The sequence below is a fragment of the Loxodonta africana genome, chromosome 18 (assembly GCF_030014295.1).
Source record: "Loxodonta africana isolate mLoxAfr1 chromosome 18, mLoxAfr1.hap2, whole genome shotgun sequence".
Classification (NCBI taxonomy): Eukaryota; Metazoa; Chordata; class Mammalia; order Proboscidea; family Elephantidae; genus Loxodonta; species Loxodonta africana.
This window is the reverse complement of record NC_087359.1, coordinates 52,572,308-52,595,099: the sequence shown is the minus strand read 5'-3', so window position 1 is coordinate 52,595,099 and position 22,792 is coordinate 52,572,308. Positions and strand designations below refer to the sequence as shown.

Genomic DNA, 22,792 nt, shown 5'->3' with positions numbered 1-22,792 from the left:
CTGTATCTGTAGAGTTACTTTAAGCTCACAGACTCTGTTTCCTTTCCATCCCTATGGTTGCTAAAGGCTGATTGTGAGGAAGGCAAAGCAAAGGCAAGATCTGGGACAGTGGCAATTTTCCTTGAGGCTTTAGCATCCAGGTATCCTCCCTCCTTACTGTCAGTTGCAAATAAAGAGGTCTCTGTTACTTGTTTCATCGGAAACTCTAGATCATAGACAATGCCTCCTTCTCTCACCCTGCCCCCCTCTGCCTCCGGTTCTTGATTAATACCAAGTTGGTATTCCTTCACTCTCTTCTTGGGGATCCCCCTTCACACTCGTGATTCAGTTTCAGAGAGCTGGCTTACACGAGTCTGGGGGAGGGAGAAGAAGGAAATGGAAACTGCTGAATCAGACACTTTTTAATCCTGGATCTTACTATCTAGCTCTAGGATTACAGCATTTGCCACATTGTGTTGAAACTATTTAATTACCTAGTTTTTCTCCTCAAAAGTTCAGACCATGTCCTGTTGATTTAAAACTCCTAAATCCTAGCACATGGTAACTATAACTTGATGAAGTTCCTGACAGTCTCTATTTCTTACAATTTTGCTCTTGTTAATTAAAAGTGATTTATTGAATATATAATTCTATCTTTGTTGTTGTGTGCTGTTGAGTTGATTCCAACTCATAGCGACCGTATAGGACAGAGTAGAACTGCCCCATACGGTTTCCTATGCTGTAATCTTTATGGGAGCAGATTGCCAGGTCTTTTCTCCCTTGGAGCCACTGGTGGGTTTGAACTGCAGACTTTTTGGTTAGCAGCCAAGCACTTAACCATTTTGCCACCAGGGCTCCCTATAATTCTATCTTACTGTTTAAGACTTTCCATATCAATCCCCAAACCAAGGAACAGCCCTTTGTCATATGTGTTTTTACTTGGGTTGGAAGATAACATAATCACATGAGGAGTGTGTATCTAGTATACAAATGTTGAATGAATTATATAAAGTAGTTGAGTTGGAAGGAACTTAGATATTTCCTAGGTGGTAACCTGATGTTGCCCAGGTAAAATGAATGGTCTCAGGTCACACAGACGAAATTTGAATCCTAAGAAATCTCAGTAGAATTGGTCAATTTTATACTTTCATTGACGAGGGTAAATTCTACGTCTGTGTATGACCAATAACCACAGTCCTGACACATAGTGGTGTTTAATAAATATTTAGTGAATGAATTAATTATTTGACTAATAGTATATGTTACGACCAAAGTCCTACTATGCGGTTGAAATACTAATGGGAAGAAAAGGGCCAAAAGCCAGAGTGTCAAGGTCTTGATCTTTGGGGGACCATCCAAGATACCTTAGATGGTGGTGACAAAAAGTAGCCAGCAGGCAACAGTGTGGACCCTTTATCACAGAGGGGCTCTGAGTTGTGTCCTAGCTTTCCGGTTCATTCCAGCCTCTCTTTGAAGCCCCACTTCAGCCCAGCAGAGCATCCTGGCCATAGGTCCAGGGAATTCTGGCTCCACCTTCACTGCCTTGTACTGTGCTGGCCTCCTCATTGCGCACCCTCGTTCCCATGCCCTACCCTCCTGAATTGCTTTCCTTCCAGTTTCTGGCCCTTCAGCTCCACCTTCTCTGTTGTCCATCTTAGCTTGTTTCTTTTGGTAGCAGTGGCTCCATGGAGGGATCTATTGATAGTGATTTCCTTGTTTGACCTAGCCTTGGCCACCCTTGTTCAGGTGTGTTCCCCATAGTCAGGCTGCACCAGGTTTGGCTCCACCTTTCATGGAGGTGGAGACAACATCCTGGGGTCACCCTTCCAGCATCCTAGAGTGCCCTGGAGAGACCGTGTCTTGTTGACGCAGCCCCTTCTTTCTGCAGCCAGGCCCTTGTTTCCTATCTTGAGATTTTGCCATTTTTGTGTGTGTATCTTGGTATTGGGTCAGCCCCTTTCCTCCACAATCACTCCTCATTCTGTATTCTCTGGTCAGAAATAAGCATCTCTTCCTACCAAGCTTCCACACCTGAAACCTGGGAGTCACGTTTCAGTCCCCTCTGCCTCATCTCCCACATCTATTCAGACACTGACTATATTCTGTATTCAAAATATCTTTCAAGAAACTTCATAAGGAATACTGGAATTTTTCTTGAGCTCAACAAATACTGTAAGGTCTTACTATTGTTTCAGGAATTTAACACTCCCTAATGGTTTTTGGTAAAGTCGATTATTCAATGTGTATGCTGAGCAAATAATCCAAGAAGCTGGACTATATGAAGATGAAAGAGGCATCAGGATTGGAGGAAGACTCATTAGCTACCTGCAATATGCAGATGACACAACCTTGCTTGTGGAAAGTGAAGAGGACTTGAAGCACTTATTGACAAAGATCAAAGACCACAGCCTTCAGTATGAATTACACCTCAACATAAAGAAATAAAAAATCCTAACAACTGGACCAATAAGCAACATCACGCTAAATGGAGGAAAGATTAAAGTTGCCAAGGACTTCATTTTACTTGAATCCAAAGTCAACGCCCATGGAAACAACAGTCAGGAAATCAAAGGATGTATTGCATTGGGCAAATCTGCTGCGAAAGACCTCTTTAAAGTGTTAAAAAGCAAATATGTCACCTTGAAGCCTAAATTGCGCCTGACCCAAACCATGGTGTTTTCAATCACCTCAATATGCATGTGAAGGCTGGATAATGAATGAGAAAGACTGAAGAAGAATTGACACCTTTGGATTATGGTGTTGATGAAGAAGATTGAATATACCATGGACTGCCAAAAGAATACACAAATCTGTCTTGGAAGAAATACAGACAGAATACTCCTTTATAAGAAAGGATGGCGAAACTACGTCTCACTTACTTTGGACAAATTATCAGGAGAGATCAGTCCCTGGAGAAGGACATCATGCTTGGTAAAGTAGAGGGTCAGCGAAAAAGAGAAAGACTCTCAATGAGATGGATTGACACAGTGGCTGCAACAATGGGCTCAAGCATAATGATTGTGAGGAAGGCGCAGGACTGGGCAGCGTGTCATTCTGGTGTACATAGGTTAATCCATACCGAAGGCTGTAGTTTTTGATCTTCATCAGTCAACTCTGACTTGATGGCACCTAACAACAACAGTAACAAAGTCACTGACCTCCTCCCCTGATAGCCAGAGAGCAGACTGTGGCAGTAGACCAAGGCCCATTTCCACCTTAGGAATAGCGGGGAGAGCTGGCAGAAAGTGGAGTGTGGTGGTTACTGGTGCCCTGTGGACTTCATCCTGAATCTTGAGCTTTGGGAAATTGTGTATTTATTTTTCATTCCATGACCCAATTTCTGCTCCCATTTCCGCAAGTGATTTGGCTACCATCTTGGCAAAACCACAGGATTTCCTTCTTCTTGGTTTATTATCTTGGCAAAATGACCATGTGTTCCAGTTCTCCTTGGATTTCAGCCTCAACATTAGCTCCCAAAGAATTCCTGGGTTCTGGAAATTCTACCTCCTAGTGCTCCTGGGACCAATGGCCAGTACTCTCTTGACACTCATGAATCTCAGTCCAAGTCCTTACAGGAGAGGCCAGGATATCCAGATTGACTATCTCTGTTTTCTGTTCCTCATCAGTTTAGCAATCTCTTCAGAGAGTCTGGTACCTTTGGAGATTCCCTCCAAGTGCGATCTCGGAGGGTTATCTCTGTAGAGTGAGCCTGGCCTTCTCTGGACCAGGAGTTGGAAGTCCTTGAGTCTTGACACACATCCTGTGTGACCTTGGTCAAGTCTTTTAATTTCTCTAGGTTTATCTTTCCTAATCTGTACAATGACAAAATGGATTGGGATCAGACAAAACCACGGCTGTGGCTGTGCTAGGGGAAATGAAAAGTAGGAGAACCTCTGCACTGCAAGGCCATTTTACTGCTGTGGCTGTTGGTCCTGCCTGCAGCTTGGGGAGACTGGGAGGAAAAAATGAGAAAACGATGTGAAAGAGTGCAGAACAGAGTTATGAGTGCAGTGCCAGTCAAAAGTGTGGGAAGGAGAAACCTCTGTAGTACAAGAATGAGGGGAAGTGAAGAGCTCTCTCTGCTTAGGAGTGAGGGGGTGGCCCCCAGAATGCACATAGAGTTCCTGGAACCATGGCTGACTCTTGCTGTCACCTCTCCACCCTGAGCTGGAAAAGGTTGAGTCTTAGAATAGTATCCCTTGCCATAAAACCACTGAGCTGTGAGCCGAGGGCAGAGGGAGGAGAGAGATTACCACCTGCTCTGGGCTGGTGGAATCACATTTTGGATAGAGTGTCAGAATACTCAGTTCATTCTTTCTTCATTTGACTAAATGGGGTACACATCCTAAATCCATGTTATACATACTCCCTTTGGACCTTTATTAACCAAGTAGTTATTGAACACCTGCTGTCTTTGCAGAGATAAGGATAGTACAGTTTGTGCATGGAAGAGCTCGCTATCTAGAGGGGGAGACAATCAAATAAATAGATATATATGTGATGGGTGATGTGATGGACTTAGCTTCAGGGTTGTAGGAGCATGGAGGATACATGACTCTGTTGGAAGAAGGTAGGAGAAGTTTCTCTAGAGAAAGTGAGTACTTTCCTGGTTGTGTATTCAAGGGGCATCTGCTATCGTTCTCTATTGACTATTACTTAAAAATGACCTCAATCTTGGAGGTAACTGATTTGGTTAAACACATGGACACAAGTCCCTTTTATTCTCAGTTTATAATTTCACTGGTGTGAACACGGAATTGTTGTTAGGACCTTTATAAATGAAACATTTTAACTCCATGAGTCAAAGATAAGTAAACAAGTGGTTATGAAGCAAAAGCCAATGATCAAACTCATCATGTGGCTTCACAACTCTTGTCTACAAGGCCCTTCTAGAAGGTGTGAACGTCAGTCTTCCTCTGGGGTTTGAAATTTTCTCTGCAGTCTCAGTCACTGCCTTTGGTGTACCACTTCCCTCTGGGGTGCAGTCTACTTTTTTCCACTACCTCCCTCTTCTTTCCTCTATGATGACATTGCCCTGAGGAAGAGAAGCTGTTAGAAGCTCTTCACTCTCAGCTAGCTTCAATTTCCTTTTGGCACCATGACATCATCTATACTCTGGAAATTCCACTCACTCTCCTGTGCCCCCACCTTCCTCCAAGGCCCCAAAGTCCCTATAAAGAGGGATTTCCAACTCAGTATCATCACAGGACACAGTCTGAATTCTGAAGCTTCTGAGCTCTGCAGTTTCAGCTTCTGGAAAGCCTCTCCTCAGCCAAGACTATGAAGCTCTGTGTGGCTGTCCTTTCTCTCCTCGTGCTGGTGGCTGCCTTCTGCTCTCCAGCCCTCTCAGCACCAAGTAAGTCTGCCCTTAGGCTGCTATTTCTAGAGTCAGTGTGTATGCAGAGCCCACTTATCTTGTTGTGGCTGGTCCAACAGTGGGAACTGGAAGATTCCAAATAGTCTGCTGTTAAACTTAGATTTTAGTAGAAATTCAGTAAGACTCAAGTTCCTGTTTTTTGTTTTGGTTTGTTTTTAAAGAAACAATTGGGAACAAAAAGGACAAAAAGGATGGTGCTAGAAGTCAGGCTGAAGAATTGTCTCTCCTTCTAACTAGTTGTTCAATCAAGTCCCTGTCCTTCTCTGTGCCTTGGTTTCCACATCTGTAAAATGAAGGGAGTTGGCCATTAGCTCTGAGACTCAATCCAGCTCCAATCTTTTAGAATTCTTCCATGATCTTCTCTGAGGATCCTCTATTCAAAATAAGACACCCACTCAGAGTGGGTGGGATTGTATGCAAGGGGCCATATTTGTGGTTCTGGTAGCTCCACAGGAATGCTATAACTAAGCAGCTCCTGTGTAGTGCTTTGATCTCACCCAGTCCTTTCCTTTTAGTGGGCTCAGATCCTCCTACTGCCTGCTGTTTCTCCTATACCGTACGGCAGCTTCCTCGCAACTTTGTGATCGATTACTATGAGACCAGCAGCCTCTGCTCCAATCCAGCTGTGGTGTGAGTATCAACCCCTGGGTTCCCCTGGGAGACAAAGGTGAGAGTAGGAAGAGCGGAAAGGGGGCCTATCTGGGATGGCAGTGGGGGATGAAGCACCAGGGAGGTGAGTCTCAGAGCTGAAGTCCTGGTGTCCAGGGAGAAGTGACGAAACAGATCACGAGGTTACTTGTTGAGTCCTGTAGGGGCTGGGTGGAGCCAAGGGAGAAGAGAGGGTTCCTGGAAGGAAGTTAGCCAGACATCAGGAAACTAGGGAAAGTTAAAAAAGGTCACATAAGATGTGAACTGATTTCTTGAATCATGCTAGAAAACATGTACAAGAGTTGTTGTTAGGGGTAGTAGGGAGTGGGAGGATGCATCCATATTAATTTCGAGACTCACTGATTCCTCATCTGGGAAACCCCTGAGTCACAATGGAGTCCAAAGTGTAGTAAGTAACAGGGAGTCTGATTCCAGTGCCACACCCAGGACCTCCATCACTAGAACGGCTCAATATAAAGCATCAGTGATAATACTCAATAGGGAGATGTCTGCTATAGGCAAGGATTAGTACCAGATGTCCTCAAGTTTCCATGGGAGTTTAACCTGCCCACCTCTCATTCTCTAGATTCCAGACCAAAAGGGGCAGGCAAGTGTGTGCCAACCCCAGTGAGTCCTGGGTCCAGGAGTACATGGATGACCTGGAACTGAACTGAGCCACTCCAGGCCTGAGAGCAGTAAGTCTCCAGAGAAGAGCACCTGGGCCCTGACACTTCTCAGTGAGACACATCCTCTCCACGCTGAAGACTCCTCTCAGCATTCCCTGTTCCTTCTCTTAATGTGATATTTACTATGTGCTGTGTTACTGTATTTTTTAGTATTGTTATTATTTATGTTTGCTTTGCTGAGGGACACATGTCCCCCATGGGGATGGTCCACCACTAACTATTTTTCTGCTATTGCAGAGAATACATGAGTGACATAATTTGAATCCATGTGTTTTCATAATAAAACTTAAAAAAAAAATGTAGACAGTTTCTTTGTGGTTTTAATTTGGTTTGGGGTGAAGGGAATTGCCTGGTACTGTGAGGTGCAATGGTTAAGTGCTCAGCTGCTAACTGAAAGGTCTGCAGGTCAAACTCACCAGCCACTCTGGGGGAGAAAAGGCCTGGTGATTTGTTCCGGTAAAGATTACAGCCTAGAAAACCGTATGAGGCAGTTCTACACTGTCTCGTGGAGTCGCTATGAGCCCCAAATTGACTTAATGGCACCTAACAACAACAAAAAAGTGGGGATAATATTATCCACTTCAAAGTGTTTTCATAGGGCGATATGTAAATCACCCATCATGGAGCCTGGTACCTTGAACTTTCTCTCCTTACTTCTCTGAGCCTCAGTTTTTTCTCTTAAAATGGGAACAGCGTCTTGCACTCCTGGGATTCATGAAAATCTAATTAGTCAATGGATCAGCACTCTAAAGCCCAAGCAAATGTGAAGCATTAGCATGAGGACAAGCCCAAGCTAATATGAAGTATTATCATGAGGACAGAGAAATGAACATTTTTTCGTCCTGGAGTGTTGCAAGAGTAACCTAAAGCCATATCTACATAATAATCCTTCAATCTGAGCATCCTACGACATGAATCAGGGAGCATGGCTGTGAAATGTAATTACATGCACAATAGAGACTTAATTCATGGACATAAGACTGTAGTCTATTAAAGCAGAGAGGAGCCTCTCGGACCATCTGGTTCAACCCTCTCATGGTAGGGAAACTGAAGGCCAGAGATGGAGAAGTGACTCTCCAGACGTCACTCCAAGTCTGTAACAGAGCAAGGCTCCAGCCAGTGACATCTCCAGATTAGTATCCTTTCCTGTATACCTTCACCAGTGACATACCTCTGTGGTTCCCAAAAGGGCGATCCATTGTGGGAGAAGGGTGAGGAGGGGGTCACCTTGAAATAACTTGAGTGCTCTTGGTCTGATTCAAAAGCAGAACTGGGGGGTCTGTACTTTCCTGGGGCCAACAAACATAGCTTCTTTCTTGTCTTGCCCTTAGCCACCTGCATCATCCCAAGGCTCGTGTAGAAACCTCCTTAAGGCTCAGCAGGGAATGGGAAAAGGAGAGAGAGGATAGAACTGATCCAAACAGACGTGAGCAGGAGCTAAAAGCAAAGAAATTGACTACTCTTAGCTTCTGCTTCCATTTTCCTAGTACAGAGCTGGTCAATTTGTTAACTGCTAGCTACACTTGGCTACTTAAATTCCAGTTAGATTTAATTAAAATCAAATAAAGTTAAAAATTAAGTTCTTTTGTCACACTAGTCACATTTCAACTGCTTAGTAGCCACAAATGGCTAGTGGCTATCATGCTGGACAGTGCAGATGTAGAACATTTCCATCATCACAGAAAGTTCTATTGGATGGTGTTGTCCTAGGCAGTGGTTAAGAGATTGGCTGCTAACCAAAAGGTTGGCAGTTTGAATTCATCAGCCACTCCTTGGAAAACCTATGGGGCAGTTCTACTCTGTCCTATAGGGTGGATGAGTCGGAATTGATTCGACGGCAATGGGATTTTTTTTTTCTTTTGAAAGAGAGCGAGGAGTTCCTAGGTGGCACATATGGTTAAGCAATCTACTACCAACCAAAATGCTGATGGTTTGAACCCACCCAGAGGTGCCTCAGAAGACAGGCCTGGCTTTCTGCTTCCAAAAAGTCAGTCTTTAAAATCCTGTGGAGCACAGTTCTACTCTGAAACACATGAGCTTGCCATGAGCCGTAATTGACTCGATGGCAACTGGTTTTTTTTTGGTTTTAAAGGGAGTGAAAGGAGAAGGAAGTGGGGTGGGTTAGAAGGTTAGGGCGTAGTCTTTGCAGAAAGATACACAAGCCTATTCTGAGGGAGGGGGTGGGCAATAGGCTGGATGACCCTGAGGCCTGAGACAAGGTGTACATCACTGTGGTAGGCTGAACTAATGGGCCCCAAGACATCCATGCCCTGGAACCTGTGAATGTTACCCTACATGCGAAGTGAACTTTGCAAATGTGACCAAGTGGAGGATTTTGAGACGGGAAGAGTATCCTGGGTACTCAGGTTTATCCTGAACGTAATTACCAAAACCACAACCAAACCAGTTGCCGTTGAGTGGATTCTGACTCATATTGACTCTATAGGATGGAGTAGAACTGTCCCATAGCGTTTCCAAGGAGCACCTCATGGATTGAAACCCTCAGCCTTTTGGTTAGCAGCTGAATTCTTAACCAGTATACCACCAGCGTTTCCAGTATAATCACAAATGTCCTTATTTGAGAGAGCAGAGGTGTTGCTGGAATTGAACAAGGTTCGTGCCTCTATCACTCGTCAAGAGTGAGCAGGTAAGGCACGGGGGGTTTTCCACATGAGGAAAGCTTTATTGAAGAGGCTTGCAAGTGGGGACAAGGAGGGCCTAAGCTACGCTTACCCTGGTCTCACAGAACAAAAGGCTTGCCTGGGTTTTTAAAAGTTTTTGGGCAGGAAAAGATTCATGTTTATTCATAGGCATGTTGTTGTTGTTGTTAGGTACCGTCGAGTCTGTTCTGATGCATAGTGACCCTCTGCAGGACAGAATGAAACACTGCCCGGTCCTGTGCCATCCTCACAATCGTTGTTACACTTGAGCTCATTGTTGCAGCCACTGTGTCAACCCACCTCATTGAGGGTCTTTCTCTTTTCCACTGACCCTGTACTCTGCCAAGCATGATGTCCTTCTCCAGGGACTGATCCCTTCTGACAACATGTCCAAAATATGTAAGATGCAGTCTCGCCGTTCTTGCCTCTAAGGAGCATTCTGGCTATACTTCTTCCAAGATGGATTTGTTTGTTCTTTTGGCAGTCCGTGGTATATTCAATATTCTTCGCCAACGCCACAATTCAAAGGCGTCAACTCTTCTTTGGTCTTCCTTATTCATTGTACAGCTTTCACGTGCTTATGACGCAATTGGAAATACCACAGCTTGGGTCAGGCGCACCTTAGTCTTCAGGGTGACATCTTTGCTCTTAAACACTTTGAAGAGGTCCTTTGCAGCAGATTTACCCAATGAAATGCGTCTTTTGATTTCTTGACTGTTGCTTCCATGGCTGTGGATCCAAGTAAAGTGAAATCCTTGACAACTTCAATCTTTCCTCCGTTTATCATGATGTTGCTCATTGGTCCAGTTGTGAGGATTTTTGTTTTCTTTATGTTGAGGTGTAATCCATACTGAAGGCTGTGGTGTTTGATCTTCATTAGTAAGTGCTTCAAGTCCTCTTCACTTTCAGCAAGCAAGGTTGTGTCATCTGCATAATACAGGCTGTTAATGAGTCTCCCTCCAATCCTGATGCCCTGTTCTTCTTCATATAGTCCAGCTTCTCGGATTATTTGCTCAGCGTACAGATTAAATAGGTGTGGTGAAAGAATATAACACTGACCCACACCTTTCCTGACTTTAAACCAATCAGTATCCCCTTGTTCCATCTGAACAACTGCCTCTTGATCTATGTAAAAGTTCCTAATGAGCACAATTAAGTGTTCTGGAATTCCCATTCTTCACAGTGTTATCCACAATTTATGATCCACACATTTGAATGCCTTTGCATAGTCAATAAAACACAGGTAAACATCCTTCTGGTATTCTCTGCTTTCAGCCAGGATCTATCTGACATCAGCAATGATATCCCTGGTTCCACGTCCTCTTCTGAAACCGGCCTGAAATTCTGGCAATTTCCTGTCGATATACTGCTGCAGCCGTATTTGAATGATCTTCAGCAAAATTTTGCTTGTGTGTGATATTAATGATACTGTTCTATGATTTCTACATTCGGTTGGATCACCTTTCTTGGGAATAGGCATAAATATGGATCCCTTCCAGTTAGTTGGCCAGGAAGCTGTCTTCCATATTTCTTGGCATAGACGTGCGAGCACCTCCAGCAATACATCTGTTTGTTGAAACATCTCAATTGATATTCCATCAATTCCTGGAGCCTTGTTTTTCGCCTGTGCCTTCAGAGCAGCTTGGACTTCTTCCTTTAGTACCATCAGTTCCTGATCATATGCCATCTCTTGAAATGGTTGAACATCGACTAATTCTTTTTGGTATAATGACTCTGTATTTCTTCCATCTTCTTTTGATGCTTCCTGAGTCGTTTAATATTTTCCCCATGGAATCCTTCACTATTTCAACTCGAGGCTTGAATTTTTTCTTCCGTTCTTTCAGCTTGAGAAACACCGAGCATGTTCTTCCCTTTTGGTTTTCCATCTCCAGCTCTCTGTACATGTCATTATAATACTTTGTCTTCTCGAGACACCTTTTGAAATCTTCTGTTCAATTCTTTTACTTCATCAATAGGCATAGGCAGGGATATGTTAACTACGGTGCATGCACAACAGTTTTCTAAGATGGCCCCTGAGGCTTCTGGGATTCATAGCAAGACTTATTATGGGGTGTTGTGCCTGCACAGTCTCTCACTCCTCGAGTTCAATTCCCCAGCTGCGGCTGCAGCCCCTTACTGCCCCTGGTGGAAGGTCACACAGCGGTCACAGGTGGATGTTCTGCGCATGTCCCTGGGGCTGGTTTCATCTCGCTGCTTCTGAAAGACAACTTTAAAGAAGTTTGTGGGCTGTTTTCTGATAAGCTGCCCCACTTTTCTGGAGAATGGCTTTGTTTCTGTGCCCTGGCCCATTTCCTGTTACTTTGTTTACAGATTTGGGGGCTCCTCTGTTCTCTTTTCTACAGAAAAGAAGAAGAAGGCAATGTGACAACTGAAGCAAGATGCCGCGGTGCTGCCTTTGAAGATGGAGAAAGGGGCCAGGAGCCAAGAAATGCAAGAATACAATTTTAGAAGCTAGAAATGGCAAAGAAATGGATTTTCCCCTAGAGCTTCCAGGGATGCACAGTTTTGCTGATGCCTTGATTTTTGCCCCATTGAAAATGATTTTGGACTTGCAGTTTCCAGAACTGTAGAAGAATAAATATGTGGTATTTTAAGCTACCAAGTTTGTAATTTGTTACAGTAGCACTAGGAAACTAATACAATCACCCAGCTGAAGAGTCCCTGATTTGTCCCTCTCTGTTCACCCCCTACAGCTCAGAAAGGAGTGTTCTAGAAGGCGAGCTGAACTTCCCTGCAGGGAAAACCCAGGGCAAGGTGGACATTCAGAGGCGATGAACTATAATGAGATGAGGCACTCTCAAGAGGAGGGTCTGCCTCAGCAGTTGAGTATAAGTGCTAAAGCTTTACTTAGGATACAAAACTACCAGCCAGGTTAAGAGGGAGCTTGCCTCTTCTTGAGACCCCTGTGGCTCTCTGGGCGGACTTGGAGTCCTATCTGGAAAGGTCTTAGAGGCCCATCCTTTCATTTGACAAATGAAACCCAGAGCTGAACTATGACTTGCCTCTGGTTTTATTATTAGTAAGAGGGCAGGGTTAGGGTTAGAATCTGGGTCTCCTCTCCCACAATTGAATCTTTTCCCCATTCCTCCCTGCCCTTGAGCAAACTGGAAGGGAGTAACTCAGTTCGGCAGAGGCTAGATCATCAGATAGCTCCTTCCAGGGAAGGTGGCAGAAGGCCTGATCGCCCTTGTGAAATTATCCTTCATGCAGGAATTACATGTGACACCAGGAATCCTTGTGGTGGGAGAATATGGGAGTTCGCCCATTGCTGAACATGAGACTGTTGTTGTTTTTTCTTTCTCCTCTTTTCATATAACTTCCTTTTCTTACCCTGGAGCCAGGAAGTTGGTATCTGCTTACTTGACTTTCTAGTTGAGGTTTTTCTAGGTTTCTGGGTAGCAGCCAGAGCCAAAACAGACCACGCAGGACAAGGGGTGGGAACTACCATTTGTGGAGCAACTTCTGGGTGCCAGGCCTGTGTTTTTCTACTCTGTTGCACAGCCTGTCTCCTATTGCCTGCTCCAGATGGGAGGGAATCTATTTCCTCACGTACTAGGTCAAGCAAACTCTCTCCCTCTCCCTACCTCACCCTGCTCCACCCTAGAATCTTTCCCTAATGTTTGCATTCAGGTAGGCACTTTCCTCCCAGGGGGCCAGAAGCAGAGCAAGCTGAAGCAAAGACGAAGGAGGACAGCTGAACTGAGGATGGTGAAAGAAATCAAGTTCCTTCCCGTGGCTGAGCCCTGTGGGCACACTGCAGCTCTGAGCTGCATTCTCCACTCACCCTTTACTTCCAGAGACCCACGGGACTTGTCTTCTCTCTTTTTTGCAGTTGTGTCCACCCTGTCTCCCTTCAAAACTCTTCTCCCCTTCGGTTCCCACTGAGTCTAGGAAGCTGGAAAAATGGAAAAAGTTGTAAGAATTGGGAGGCAAAGTTGCGAGTGCATTTTTCTACTTTTCAAAGTTTCATTTTTAGACGTGTGATATTGTTGAAAAATACATAAATACAGAAGAAAAAGAGAAAATCTTTAAAAAAATTTATTATTTAGGGAAAGACAGGTCTGTTCCTAACAAGATGGTCTGAGGAATTTTATGAGTCACAATCAGCTGTATGGCAATGGAAATGGAGACTCCAAGGAGTTCCTGGATGGTGCGAGTGGTTAAGCTCTGGATTACTAATTGAAAAGTTTGTGGTTCAGATCCACCCAGAGACTCCTTGGAAGAAAGCCCTGGCGATCACTGCTGAAAGATCACAGCCTTGAAAACCCTGTGGAGTGCAGTTCCACTCTATAATACATGGGTCACCATGAGTTGGAATTGACTTGACAGCAACTGTTTCTTTCTGGTTTTATGCAGACACCAGCTGTCGGAATTCCTGACAGATGAGAACCCACAAAGTAGTCTGATATCATGAACTCAATGGTCTTAAAATTAATCATTTGAGAATATATAACAAGGCACATTGTGTAAAATTTAAAAGGTGTAAAGGGATGACCACTAAACAAATAATTCTTCCTTCTAGGTCGATCACCCAAGTATACACCAGGTCCTTTCTCTAGAAGCAATGAATGACTGTTACCATTCTCTCTTGAATTCATTCAGAGGTTCAACAGCCTTTTAAAAAGGTCAGGAAATGAAAAAAACAAAAGCAGTATTAAGGAACACCCAGGCCATAAGAGACTTATGTTTCTAATCCTTATCATGAAAAAAAGAAAAGCAACTTTAAACCTTTGCTCCTACAGGCTGACACAAAGTTCTTGGCAGTTGTGCTGTGGAAAACATTTAAATCAGACGTAAAATGCTTCCTGGAAGTTTGAAAATGGTACTTCTTTCCCTTCTACTCAATTCCCTAAGCAAAGAGTTTCTGGAAACATTGTTGGCAAGTTGGCCTATTTCAGGTGATGTATATAAATTTCATACACACAAACTTTGATGTGCAAAAATATAACTTTATTTATTCCCTAATTGAAGTCAACTCTTCAGCCTTCCTTTCTTTTTCTTTGTACGCTACAGTTTTATTTATCTTTCTTCAAACTGGGTATAAAAAAACTATCCTTCGAAATTGGTGGTCTTTGAATTATTCTATATTCACACGTATTCTTGATGGGAAATATGATTCTGGATGGTCATACAGTCATAATGTGGTTCTTCATTCTAGGAAGGCTTTTTTATTGTTATTATTATTATCGTTTTGATTTTAAAGTATACGAATTTATTTAAATACTGAAAAAAGAGCAGTAATTACCTTTGTGACTTGTTTTTCAAATATTCTCACTGAATTAAGACCTGGTGGAGTGGTTAAGAGTTTGACTGCTAACCAAAAGGTCAGCAGTTCGAATCTACCAGGTGCTCCTTGGAAACCCTATGGGCAGTTCTTCTCTGTCCTACAGGGTTGCTATGAGTTGGAATCCACTCAATGGCAATGGGTTTGGTTTGGTTTTGGTAGCAGTGTATTAAGTGATTTCTCCTTGAGATAAAACATGTTTCAGGGTCACTTTTATCTCTAAATATAGTGATGTTTTGAAAAGTTTCATTTTGTGTTTTCTCTCTATTTGGAGGAGACTGCTTTCATGTAAAGCGTTTGTATTTCAATCATTTTCAGGGTTGGCCTATAAAGGCTAACCTTTGCTCATAGCTAATTTTAGTGGGTTCTTTCATTTGCACTGTTACCTAGACAGGCATTTCCACTTGGCTGGCTTCTACCTTTTCTCTCATCTGGCCTTTCATTGGGCTTGGTTGGCTTGAATTGGCTCTATTCTCTGTTTTTTGTTTCACCCTGGCTTCCATGACTCCCTCTGTCAGTTTGTCTTGGTGGTAGGTATTCATTTTGTTCTTGACAGAGTTTCTCATGTGGAATTATGGTATGGTGCTCATATTTTCTGAGAACAATGCTGAATCTCCTCCTTTATCTCTTTAGCCACCATTTGGTGAAAGTCAACCTTTCTTCAGTCCAGCAAAGGCCAGTTTGTTCAATTTACCATTTTGTGGCAATTGGGTCATTTTAGAGTAGGAATTTTCTTTTTTAGTCCTGAGGGTCATGTTGAAATAAATAAAATAAGTTAAAATTACAACTAGTCAAATGTCCAATTTTCTGACATCTTTTGCAAGCATCAAATTTAGTGTTAGACCTAGCCTTTAATAAGATAAACTGAAGCTAGAAACGGATTCTGTTCTCTTCTGGGAATAGTATTTCTTCTAAATATCAGATACCTGTTCTTTTTATTTTCTAAATTTTGTTGTTGTTGAGAATATATACAGCAAAACATGTACCAATTTAACAGTTTCTACATTTACATGTACAATTCAGTGGCATTGATTACATTCTTTGAGTTGTGCAATTATTTTCACCCTCCTTTTCTGGCTTGTTCCTCCCTCATTAACATAAACTTACTGCCCCCTAAGGTTTCTGTCTAATCTTTCAAGTTGCTGTTGTCAATTTGATCCCATATAGATAGTTCTTAAAAGAGCATAATGCTCAAGGCAGACCTTTTTTACAAGTTAAGCTAAACTATTGTTTGGTTTTGAGAAGATTTCAGGGGATATTTTTGGTCTGAGGTTAGTTTTTAGGGGTTCATCCAGGAAGTCTGGAGTCCATAAGAATTTGAAATTCTGTTCTGATTATCCTCCTTTTGATCAAGATTCTTCTATGAAATCTTCCATCAAAATGTTCAGTAATGGTAGCCAGGCACCATCCAGTTGTCTTCTGGTTTTATGGCAAAGAAGGCAGTTTTTCATGGAGGCAATTAGCAATTAGTCATACATTCCATAGACTCCTCCAATTCCTGACTCTTCTTCCTCTGTTTTCCAGGCAAATAGAGGTCAATTGTTGTGCCTTGGATGGCCGCTGGCAAGCTTTTAAGATTCCAGGCATTATGCAACAAATTAGGAGGTAGAACAGAAGCGCTAAACATGTTATTAGGCCAATTAACTAGGATGTATCATGAAACCATGACCCTAAACCTCCAACCAAGGAACCAAACCCATGAGGTGATTGCTTGTATATAGGCCAGCCTCAGTAGCTACTCTTTGTTGTTGTTGTTGTTGTTGTTCTGTTTTGTTTTGTCATTTTTGTAAATCTATCACACAACTTTTACCAATTCAACTTTTTTCAGGTGCTACAACTTAATGACAGCAATTACAATATCAACTGTTGAACCCTGCCCTTAATCAGTGTGATTTTGCCATCACTGTTAACGCCTCCTTTCCCCTTGCCTCCTGCCCTTGGTAGCCACTAACAAATTTTGGTGTCTATACATTTGCATTCTCTTGTCTTTTTATATAAGTGAGGTCACACAATATTTGTCCTTTATGATTGGCTTATTCCCCTCAGTACAATGTCTTCAAGCTCCATCCGTACTGTCGCATGTATCAGGACTTCATTTCTCCTGCTGGCTGAGTAGTATTCCATTGCATGTATGTGCCACATTTTGTTTATCCATTCATCTGTTGATGGGCATTTAAGCTGTTTCCAACTTTTGGCTATTGTGAATAGTGCTGCAATGAGAGAAAGATGTGGCAGTCTGCTTCTGTAAAGATTACAGCCTTGGAAACCCTGTGGAGCAGTTTTACCCTGTCCTGTAGTGTCGCTATGAGTTGGAATTGACTGGATGGCAATCGTTTTTGTTTTTTTTTGGAATGGCCAATAAAAGAACTCTGGCGCTGCAAATGGTTAAGTGCTCAGCTGCTAATCAAAAGTTTGGTGGTTCAAACCCACCCAGCTGCGATCTGCTTCCATAAAGATTACAGCCCAGAACCCTATTTGGCAGTTCTCTGTCACATAGGGTCACTATGAGTTGAAATAGACTGGATGGCACCTAACAACAACAATGACTAATGATATTGAGCATCTTTTCATGCACTAGTTGGCCATTTGAATTTGGTGGAATGTCTGTTCAAGTCCTTTGACCAGTTTTTGATTGAGTTGTTTGCTTTTTGTTTTTAAGTTGTGAAAATCATTCCTGCTTTTTGATAAACTCTCCCTTGTGAAGCCTGGGATCCACAATTTCCAGAATCCTTTGAAAGAAGCGTTTGCAATATATTTTGCCAGTGAGAGCCCCTTCCTTGCACATGAATCTGACAAAACAGGAACAAACGGATCTATCCGAGATACATGATCTGTCTCAAAAATACCCCAAAGGCAAGGCAATAAACAGGACCTTCAAGTAGACAAAATGATGAAGTGACTCTTGCCTCTGTGAATAGGAGAGAATGGTTTAATAGTGGCTAGAGAATTCTTCTTAATTACAGGGAGCTCCCTGTAGGGGAATCTGGCCCAAGACTGGTGTGTTTTGAATAGGTTTATCCTGGCATTAGTGGTAAGTGGTGAGTTCTAATGCTATTCTTGCTGTACTGTATTCCCTTTCTGTCTTTCCTAATTTCTTCTCCACTCTGAGTTCTCATATATAATCCTAGGGCCAGAAGCCCTTGAGGTACCATCTTTTCTCTCCTACCACAACATATGGCACATCTGTGTAATTCCAACGTCCCCTTGTGTCAATAGATTTGTAAAAGAATGAGGTTGCATTCACTTCCTATTAGCTTCTCTCCTCTCACACCAGTCCACCCCCTTCCTTATCTCCTTAGTCTTACACCCATATTTTGGAGTTCTCCAGGGATGCTCCACATGAGCTCAAAAAGAAGTCCAACTCATGGCCTTCTAACAGCCTTCTTGATGTGGTTTGCCCAAGGCCAAGCCATTTTTGGCCATTTGTGGCTGGAGCCCAGCGTACTCCTGCCAGGTGCTGTCAAAGATGAAAGCCCCTCCAACGGCCAGAATGGCATTAACTCTCATCAGTCCGCATTCCACCTGTCACACCATGTTGTGGGCAGAAATGGTGTGAGAGAGGCTAATGACTACCTCTCTCTCAACAGAGCTCAGATGTATTGTGAGGTACTGGGCTAGAGAACTCATATCGACTCGAGGGTACTGGGTTTGGGCAAGAGAAGACAGGTAGAAAACCATTTCCTTCAGCTCTCCTATGTCTGTCTCTGACTTGGGGACCCCAATCTTCTTCCTGGAAGGCTCCATCCCTACCCAGTTCATGCAAACAACTGGTGGGTGTCAGATCATGCACTTGAGTGGCTCTGCCAGGTACCTGTTTAGATTTGAGAGATTAAGGAACAGCTGGGAACAGACTCACCCTGAGGGAAAGAAGAAAGCCTATTTGATGACCTTAGCCAAGTAACAAGGCCTTGGTTGCTAGAGGGGAGGGTGATGGATCAGGCTTGACGACTGTAACCTGGATTTGATGCCAGCCCTCATGGATTATCCATGAGTCAGTGGGACCAGGAAGGAAAGGAAAGAGCAAAACAAAAATAATTTTCCACTAAACTTGCACCTGTGAAAAGGTGCAACGCTCTGGAGCTAAAATTGTGACCCCAAACTGAACCCTCAGTCAGGTATCTAGCAAGCGTCTGGTCACATTGCTGCTTCCCAGTGTCCCCTCCAAGATACAAAAATTTGGGAAAGATGATTGACTATCTGGCATTTTTATTTATTGTAAAATTAAATATATATGTGTATACACATATATATTTATTTACATATATACATATACGTGTGTATGTACATGGAGTCCATGGATGGTGCAAATGGTTAATGCATTCAGCTGCTAACCAAAAGTTTGGAGGTTCGAGCTCACCCAGAGGCACCTCAGAAGAAAGGCTGGGTAATCTACTTCCAAATATGAGCCACTGAAAATGCTATGGAGGACAGTTCTGCTTTGACACACATGAGATACCATAAGTCACTGTCAATTCAATGACAATTGGTTGATTATTTATATATATATTTGTACAGTAAAACTTGTGAAAGCTGGAACATGTGTAAGGTGGAAACCTGTCAGAGAAGGAAAACTCAAATATTTCCAACTAATATATATACATATACTGTCTTAGTCATCTAGGGCTGCTATAACAGAAATACCACAAGTGGATGGTTTTAACAAAGAGAAATTTATTTCCTCACAGTAAAGTAGGCTAAAAGTCCAAATTCAGAGCATCAGCTCCAGGGGAAGGCTTTTTCTCTCTCTCCATTCTGGAAGAAGGTCCTTGTCCTCAATCTTCCCCTGGTTGAGAAGCCTCTCAGGTGCAGAGACCCGGGGTACAAAGGACGTGGTCTGCTCCTGGTGTTGCTTTCTTGGTGGTATGAGGTCCCCAACTCTCTGCGTGCTTCCCTTTCCTCTATATCTCAAGAGATTGCCTCAAGACACAATCCAATCCTGTAGACTGAGTCCTGCATCTCTAACACAACTGCCACCCATTCTCGCTCATTAACATCATCAATTAACATCATAGAGGCAGGATTTACAACATAGAGGAAAATCACACAATACTGGCAATCATGGCCCAGCAAAACTGATACACATGTTTTTGGGGGGACATAATTCGATATATGACATATAAAAAAAATACATACTGTATATTCAAATTTACTTGAGTTTATCTGTAGACTTTGTCAAAAATCTATGAACCCGGTGTGAGGTATATGGCAACTCTCTGTACTATCTTAGCAATTTTCTGTAAATATAAAATTACCCAAGTAAAAAAATTTATTTAAAAAAATTCGTGGGAAAAACACAAAATAGTAAATGTTGGAGAGGCTGTGGAGAGATGGGAACACTTATACACTGCTGGTGGGAATGTCAAATGGTACAACCACTTTGGAAATCGATTTGGCGCTTCCTTAAAAAGCTAGAAATAGAACTACCATACGATCCAGCAATCCCACTCCTTGGAATATATCCTAGAGAAATAAGAGCCTTTATACAAACAGATATATGCACACTCATGTTCATTGCAGCACTGTTTACAATAGCGAAAAGATGGAAGCAACCAAGGTGCCCATCAACAGATGAATGGATAAATAAATTATGGTATATTCACAGAATGGAATACTACACATCGATAAAGAACAGTGAGGAATCTGTGAAACATTTCATAACATGGAGGAATCTGGAAGGCTCTAGGCTGAGTGAAGTTCCCAAAAAACCTGAGTGAAGTTAGTCAGTTGCAAAAGGACAAATATTGTATAAGACCACTATTATAAGAATTCGAAAAATAGTTTAAGCAGAGAAGACATTATTCTTTGATGGTTACGAGAAGGGAGAGGGAGAGAGGGTGGGAGTGGGGTATTCTCTAATTAGATACTAAATAAGAACTACTTTAGGGGAAGAGAAAGACAACACACAATACAGGTGAGGTCAGCACAACTGGATCAAACCAAAAGCAAAGAAGTTTCCTGAATATACTGAAAGCTTCAAAGGCCAGAGTAGCAGGGGCGGGGGCTTGGGGACCATGGTTTCAGGGGACGTCTGAGTCAATTGGCATATAAAATATATAAAATCTATTAAGAAAACCTTCTGCATCCCACTTTGGAGAGTGGTGTCTGGGGTCTTAAATGCTAGCAAGCAGCCATCTAAGATGCATCAATTGGTCTCAACGAACCTGGATCAAAGGAGAATGAAGAACACCAAGGACACAAGGCGATTATGGGCCCAAGAGACAGAAAGGATCACATGAACCAGAGACTACATCAGCCTGAGACCAGAAGAACTAGATGGTGCCCAGCTACCACGGATGACTGCCCTGACAGGGAACACAACAGAGAACCCCTGAGGGAGCAGGAGAGCTGTGGGATGCAGACCCCAAATTCTCATAAAAAGACCAGACTTAATGGTCTGACTGAGACTAGAAGGACCCTGGTGGTCATGGCCCCCAGACCTTCTGTTGGTCCGGGACAGGAACCAATCCCAACGCCAACTCTTTGGACAGGGATTGAACTGGACAATGGGTTGGAGAGAGATGCTGGTGAGTGAGCTTCTTGGATCAGGTGGACACTTAAGACTATGTTGGCATCTCCTGCCTGGAGGGTAGCTGAGAGGGTAGAGGGAGTTAGAAGCTGGTGAAATGGACATGAAAAGAGAGAGTGGAGGGAGGGAGCGGGCTATCCCATTGGGGGAGAGCAATTGGGAGTATGTAGCAAGGTGTATATAAAATTTTGTGTGAGACACTGACTTGATTTGTAAACTTTCACTTAAAGCACAATAAAAAAAAAAAAATTCATGGGACAGATAGATATTTCCCAAGGCCACGCCTCAATTGCGATAATAAAGCCACTTCACGTTGGGCCATAAGCATGCCTTTGGAGCCACGTAAGAGTTCAAGTACTGCGTCTGATATTTTTCTATCTTGGTTATCATAGTCAACTTTCATAAGTTTTCTAAGTTTCAAATTTCTCACTTAAAAAATGGAAATTATAGTTTCTCCCTGATGGGGTTGTTGGTTTAATGAAAAAAAAAAAGAATGTTAAAGCTTATCAAGAGCCTATCACAAGGTTAGTGCTTAGGAATGGGAAGCCATTAATATTATCTACATGTTGTCAAATTCACGTACCTTTGTGGAAACCCTGGTGGCGTAGTTGTTAAGAGCTGTGGCTGCTAACCAAAAGGTCTGCAGTTCGAGTCCTTCAGGTGCTCCTTGGAAACTCTATGGGGCAGTTCTACTCTGTCCTCTAGGGTCGCTATGAGTCGGAATCGACTCAACGGCAGTAAGTTTTTTTTTTGTGTGTGGTCCCTCCAGCAGGAGGGCATGCCTCCTTCTCATTCCAAAATGGTAAATCTTCATAAAGGGAAATACACAAAAGAACACTAAGACCCAGAGGCAAAAGAGAGTTGGGCAAAGCTGCTGTGTATTGTGAGGGCTCTGGGCAGCGATGTCCAGAAGGCCAAGGCTGAAATTTGGAAGCTAGTATTTTTGTAGAAGCTGAAATTAAAAACAACTCTTAGTGAAAAGGCTGCAAGCATTTTAAGAGGTGGAGAATATAATATTCTTTTAGGGTAAACAGCAAGTTGGTTCTGGGGTGAAAAAACATTAAAAAAGACTTGTAAAATTGCACAAATATTAAGCAAAGAGTCTTTTGAAAAGGAGAGGATATTCCCAGGAGGTAAAAATGACAGGGGGGGTGGAGGTGAGGCATACAAGGGAATTGAGAATGCAAATCAGGTATCCACATAAATGAGGCTCTTTTAAGGGAAAACAAATTCTTGAGGTAAACTAGAAAAAAAAAAAATTTTTTTTTTCTAGAGTTGATGTAAATTACTTTAATTGTTATTAAAATTAAATATGCATGAAGATGAAAATAGGCATAAACTCCTAATGATTACAAGCTTCTATGGAAATACAAAGCCAAAACAAATGACCAGTTAAATACAAATAAAACTACGTAACTAAAACAATGGGAAATAACAATATTTAATATCGATGAAGATTTTTTTCCTGAAATTAAATTGCTGATTGTGTCTGATAGTGGAACGATGTATTTGTGTTTTCACGTTAATTGAAAATTTGACCAGTTTTTTTTTTTTCATTATCATAAGCATTGTCAGTTTTTGCCTTTCTTATGGATCACCGATTATTTCAGG

The 22,792-nt window shown here is 42.5% G+C and overlaps 1 protein-coding gene across 1 annotated transcript; it reads left to right on the top strand.

Moving 5' to 3' along the window:
* The first annotated feature begins 5,172 nt into the window (after positions 1-5,172).
* On the top strand, positions 5,173-6,992 carry LOC100673204 (C-C motif chemokine 4). Its single transcript, XM_003414558.3, has 3 exons — positions 5,173-5,335; positions 5,872-5,986; positions 6,591-6,992. Exons 1-3 carry the CDS (start codon positions 5,260-5,262, stop codon positions 6,676-6,678), a joined length of 279 nt encoding a protein of 92 aa, XP_003414606.1. The 5' UTR covers positions 5,173-5,259; the 3' UTR covers positions 6,679-6,992.
* Positions 6,993-22,792: the final 15,800 nt, after the last annotated feature.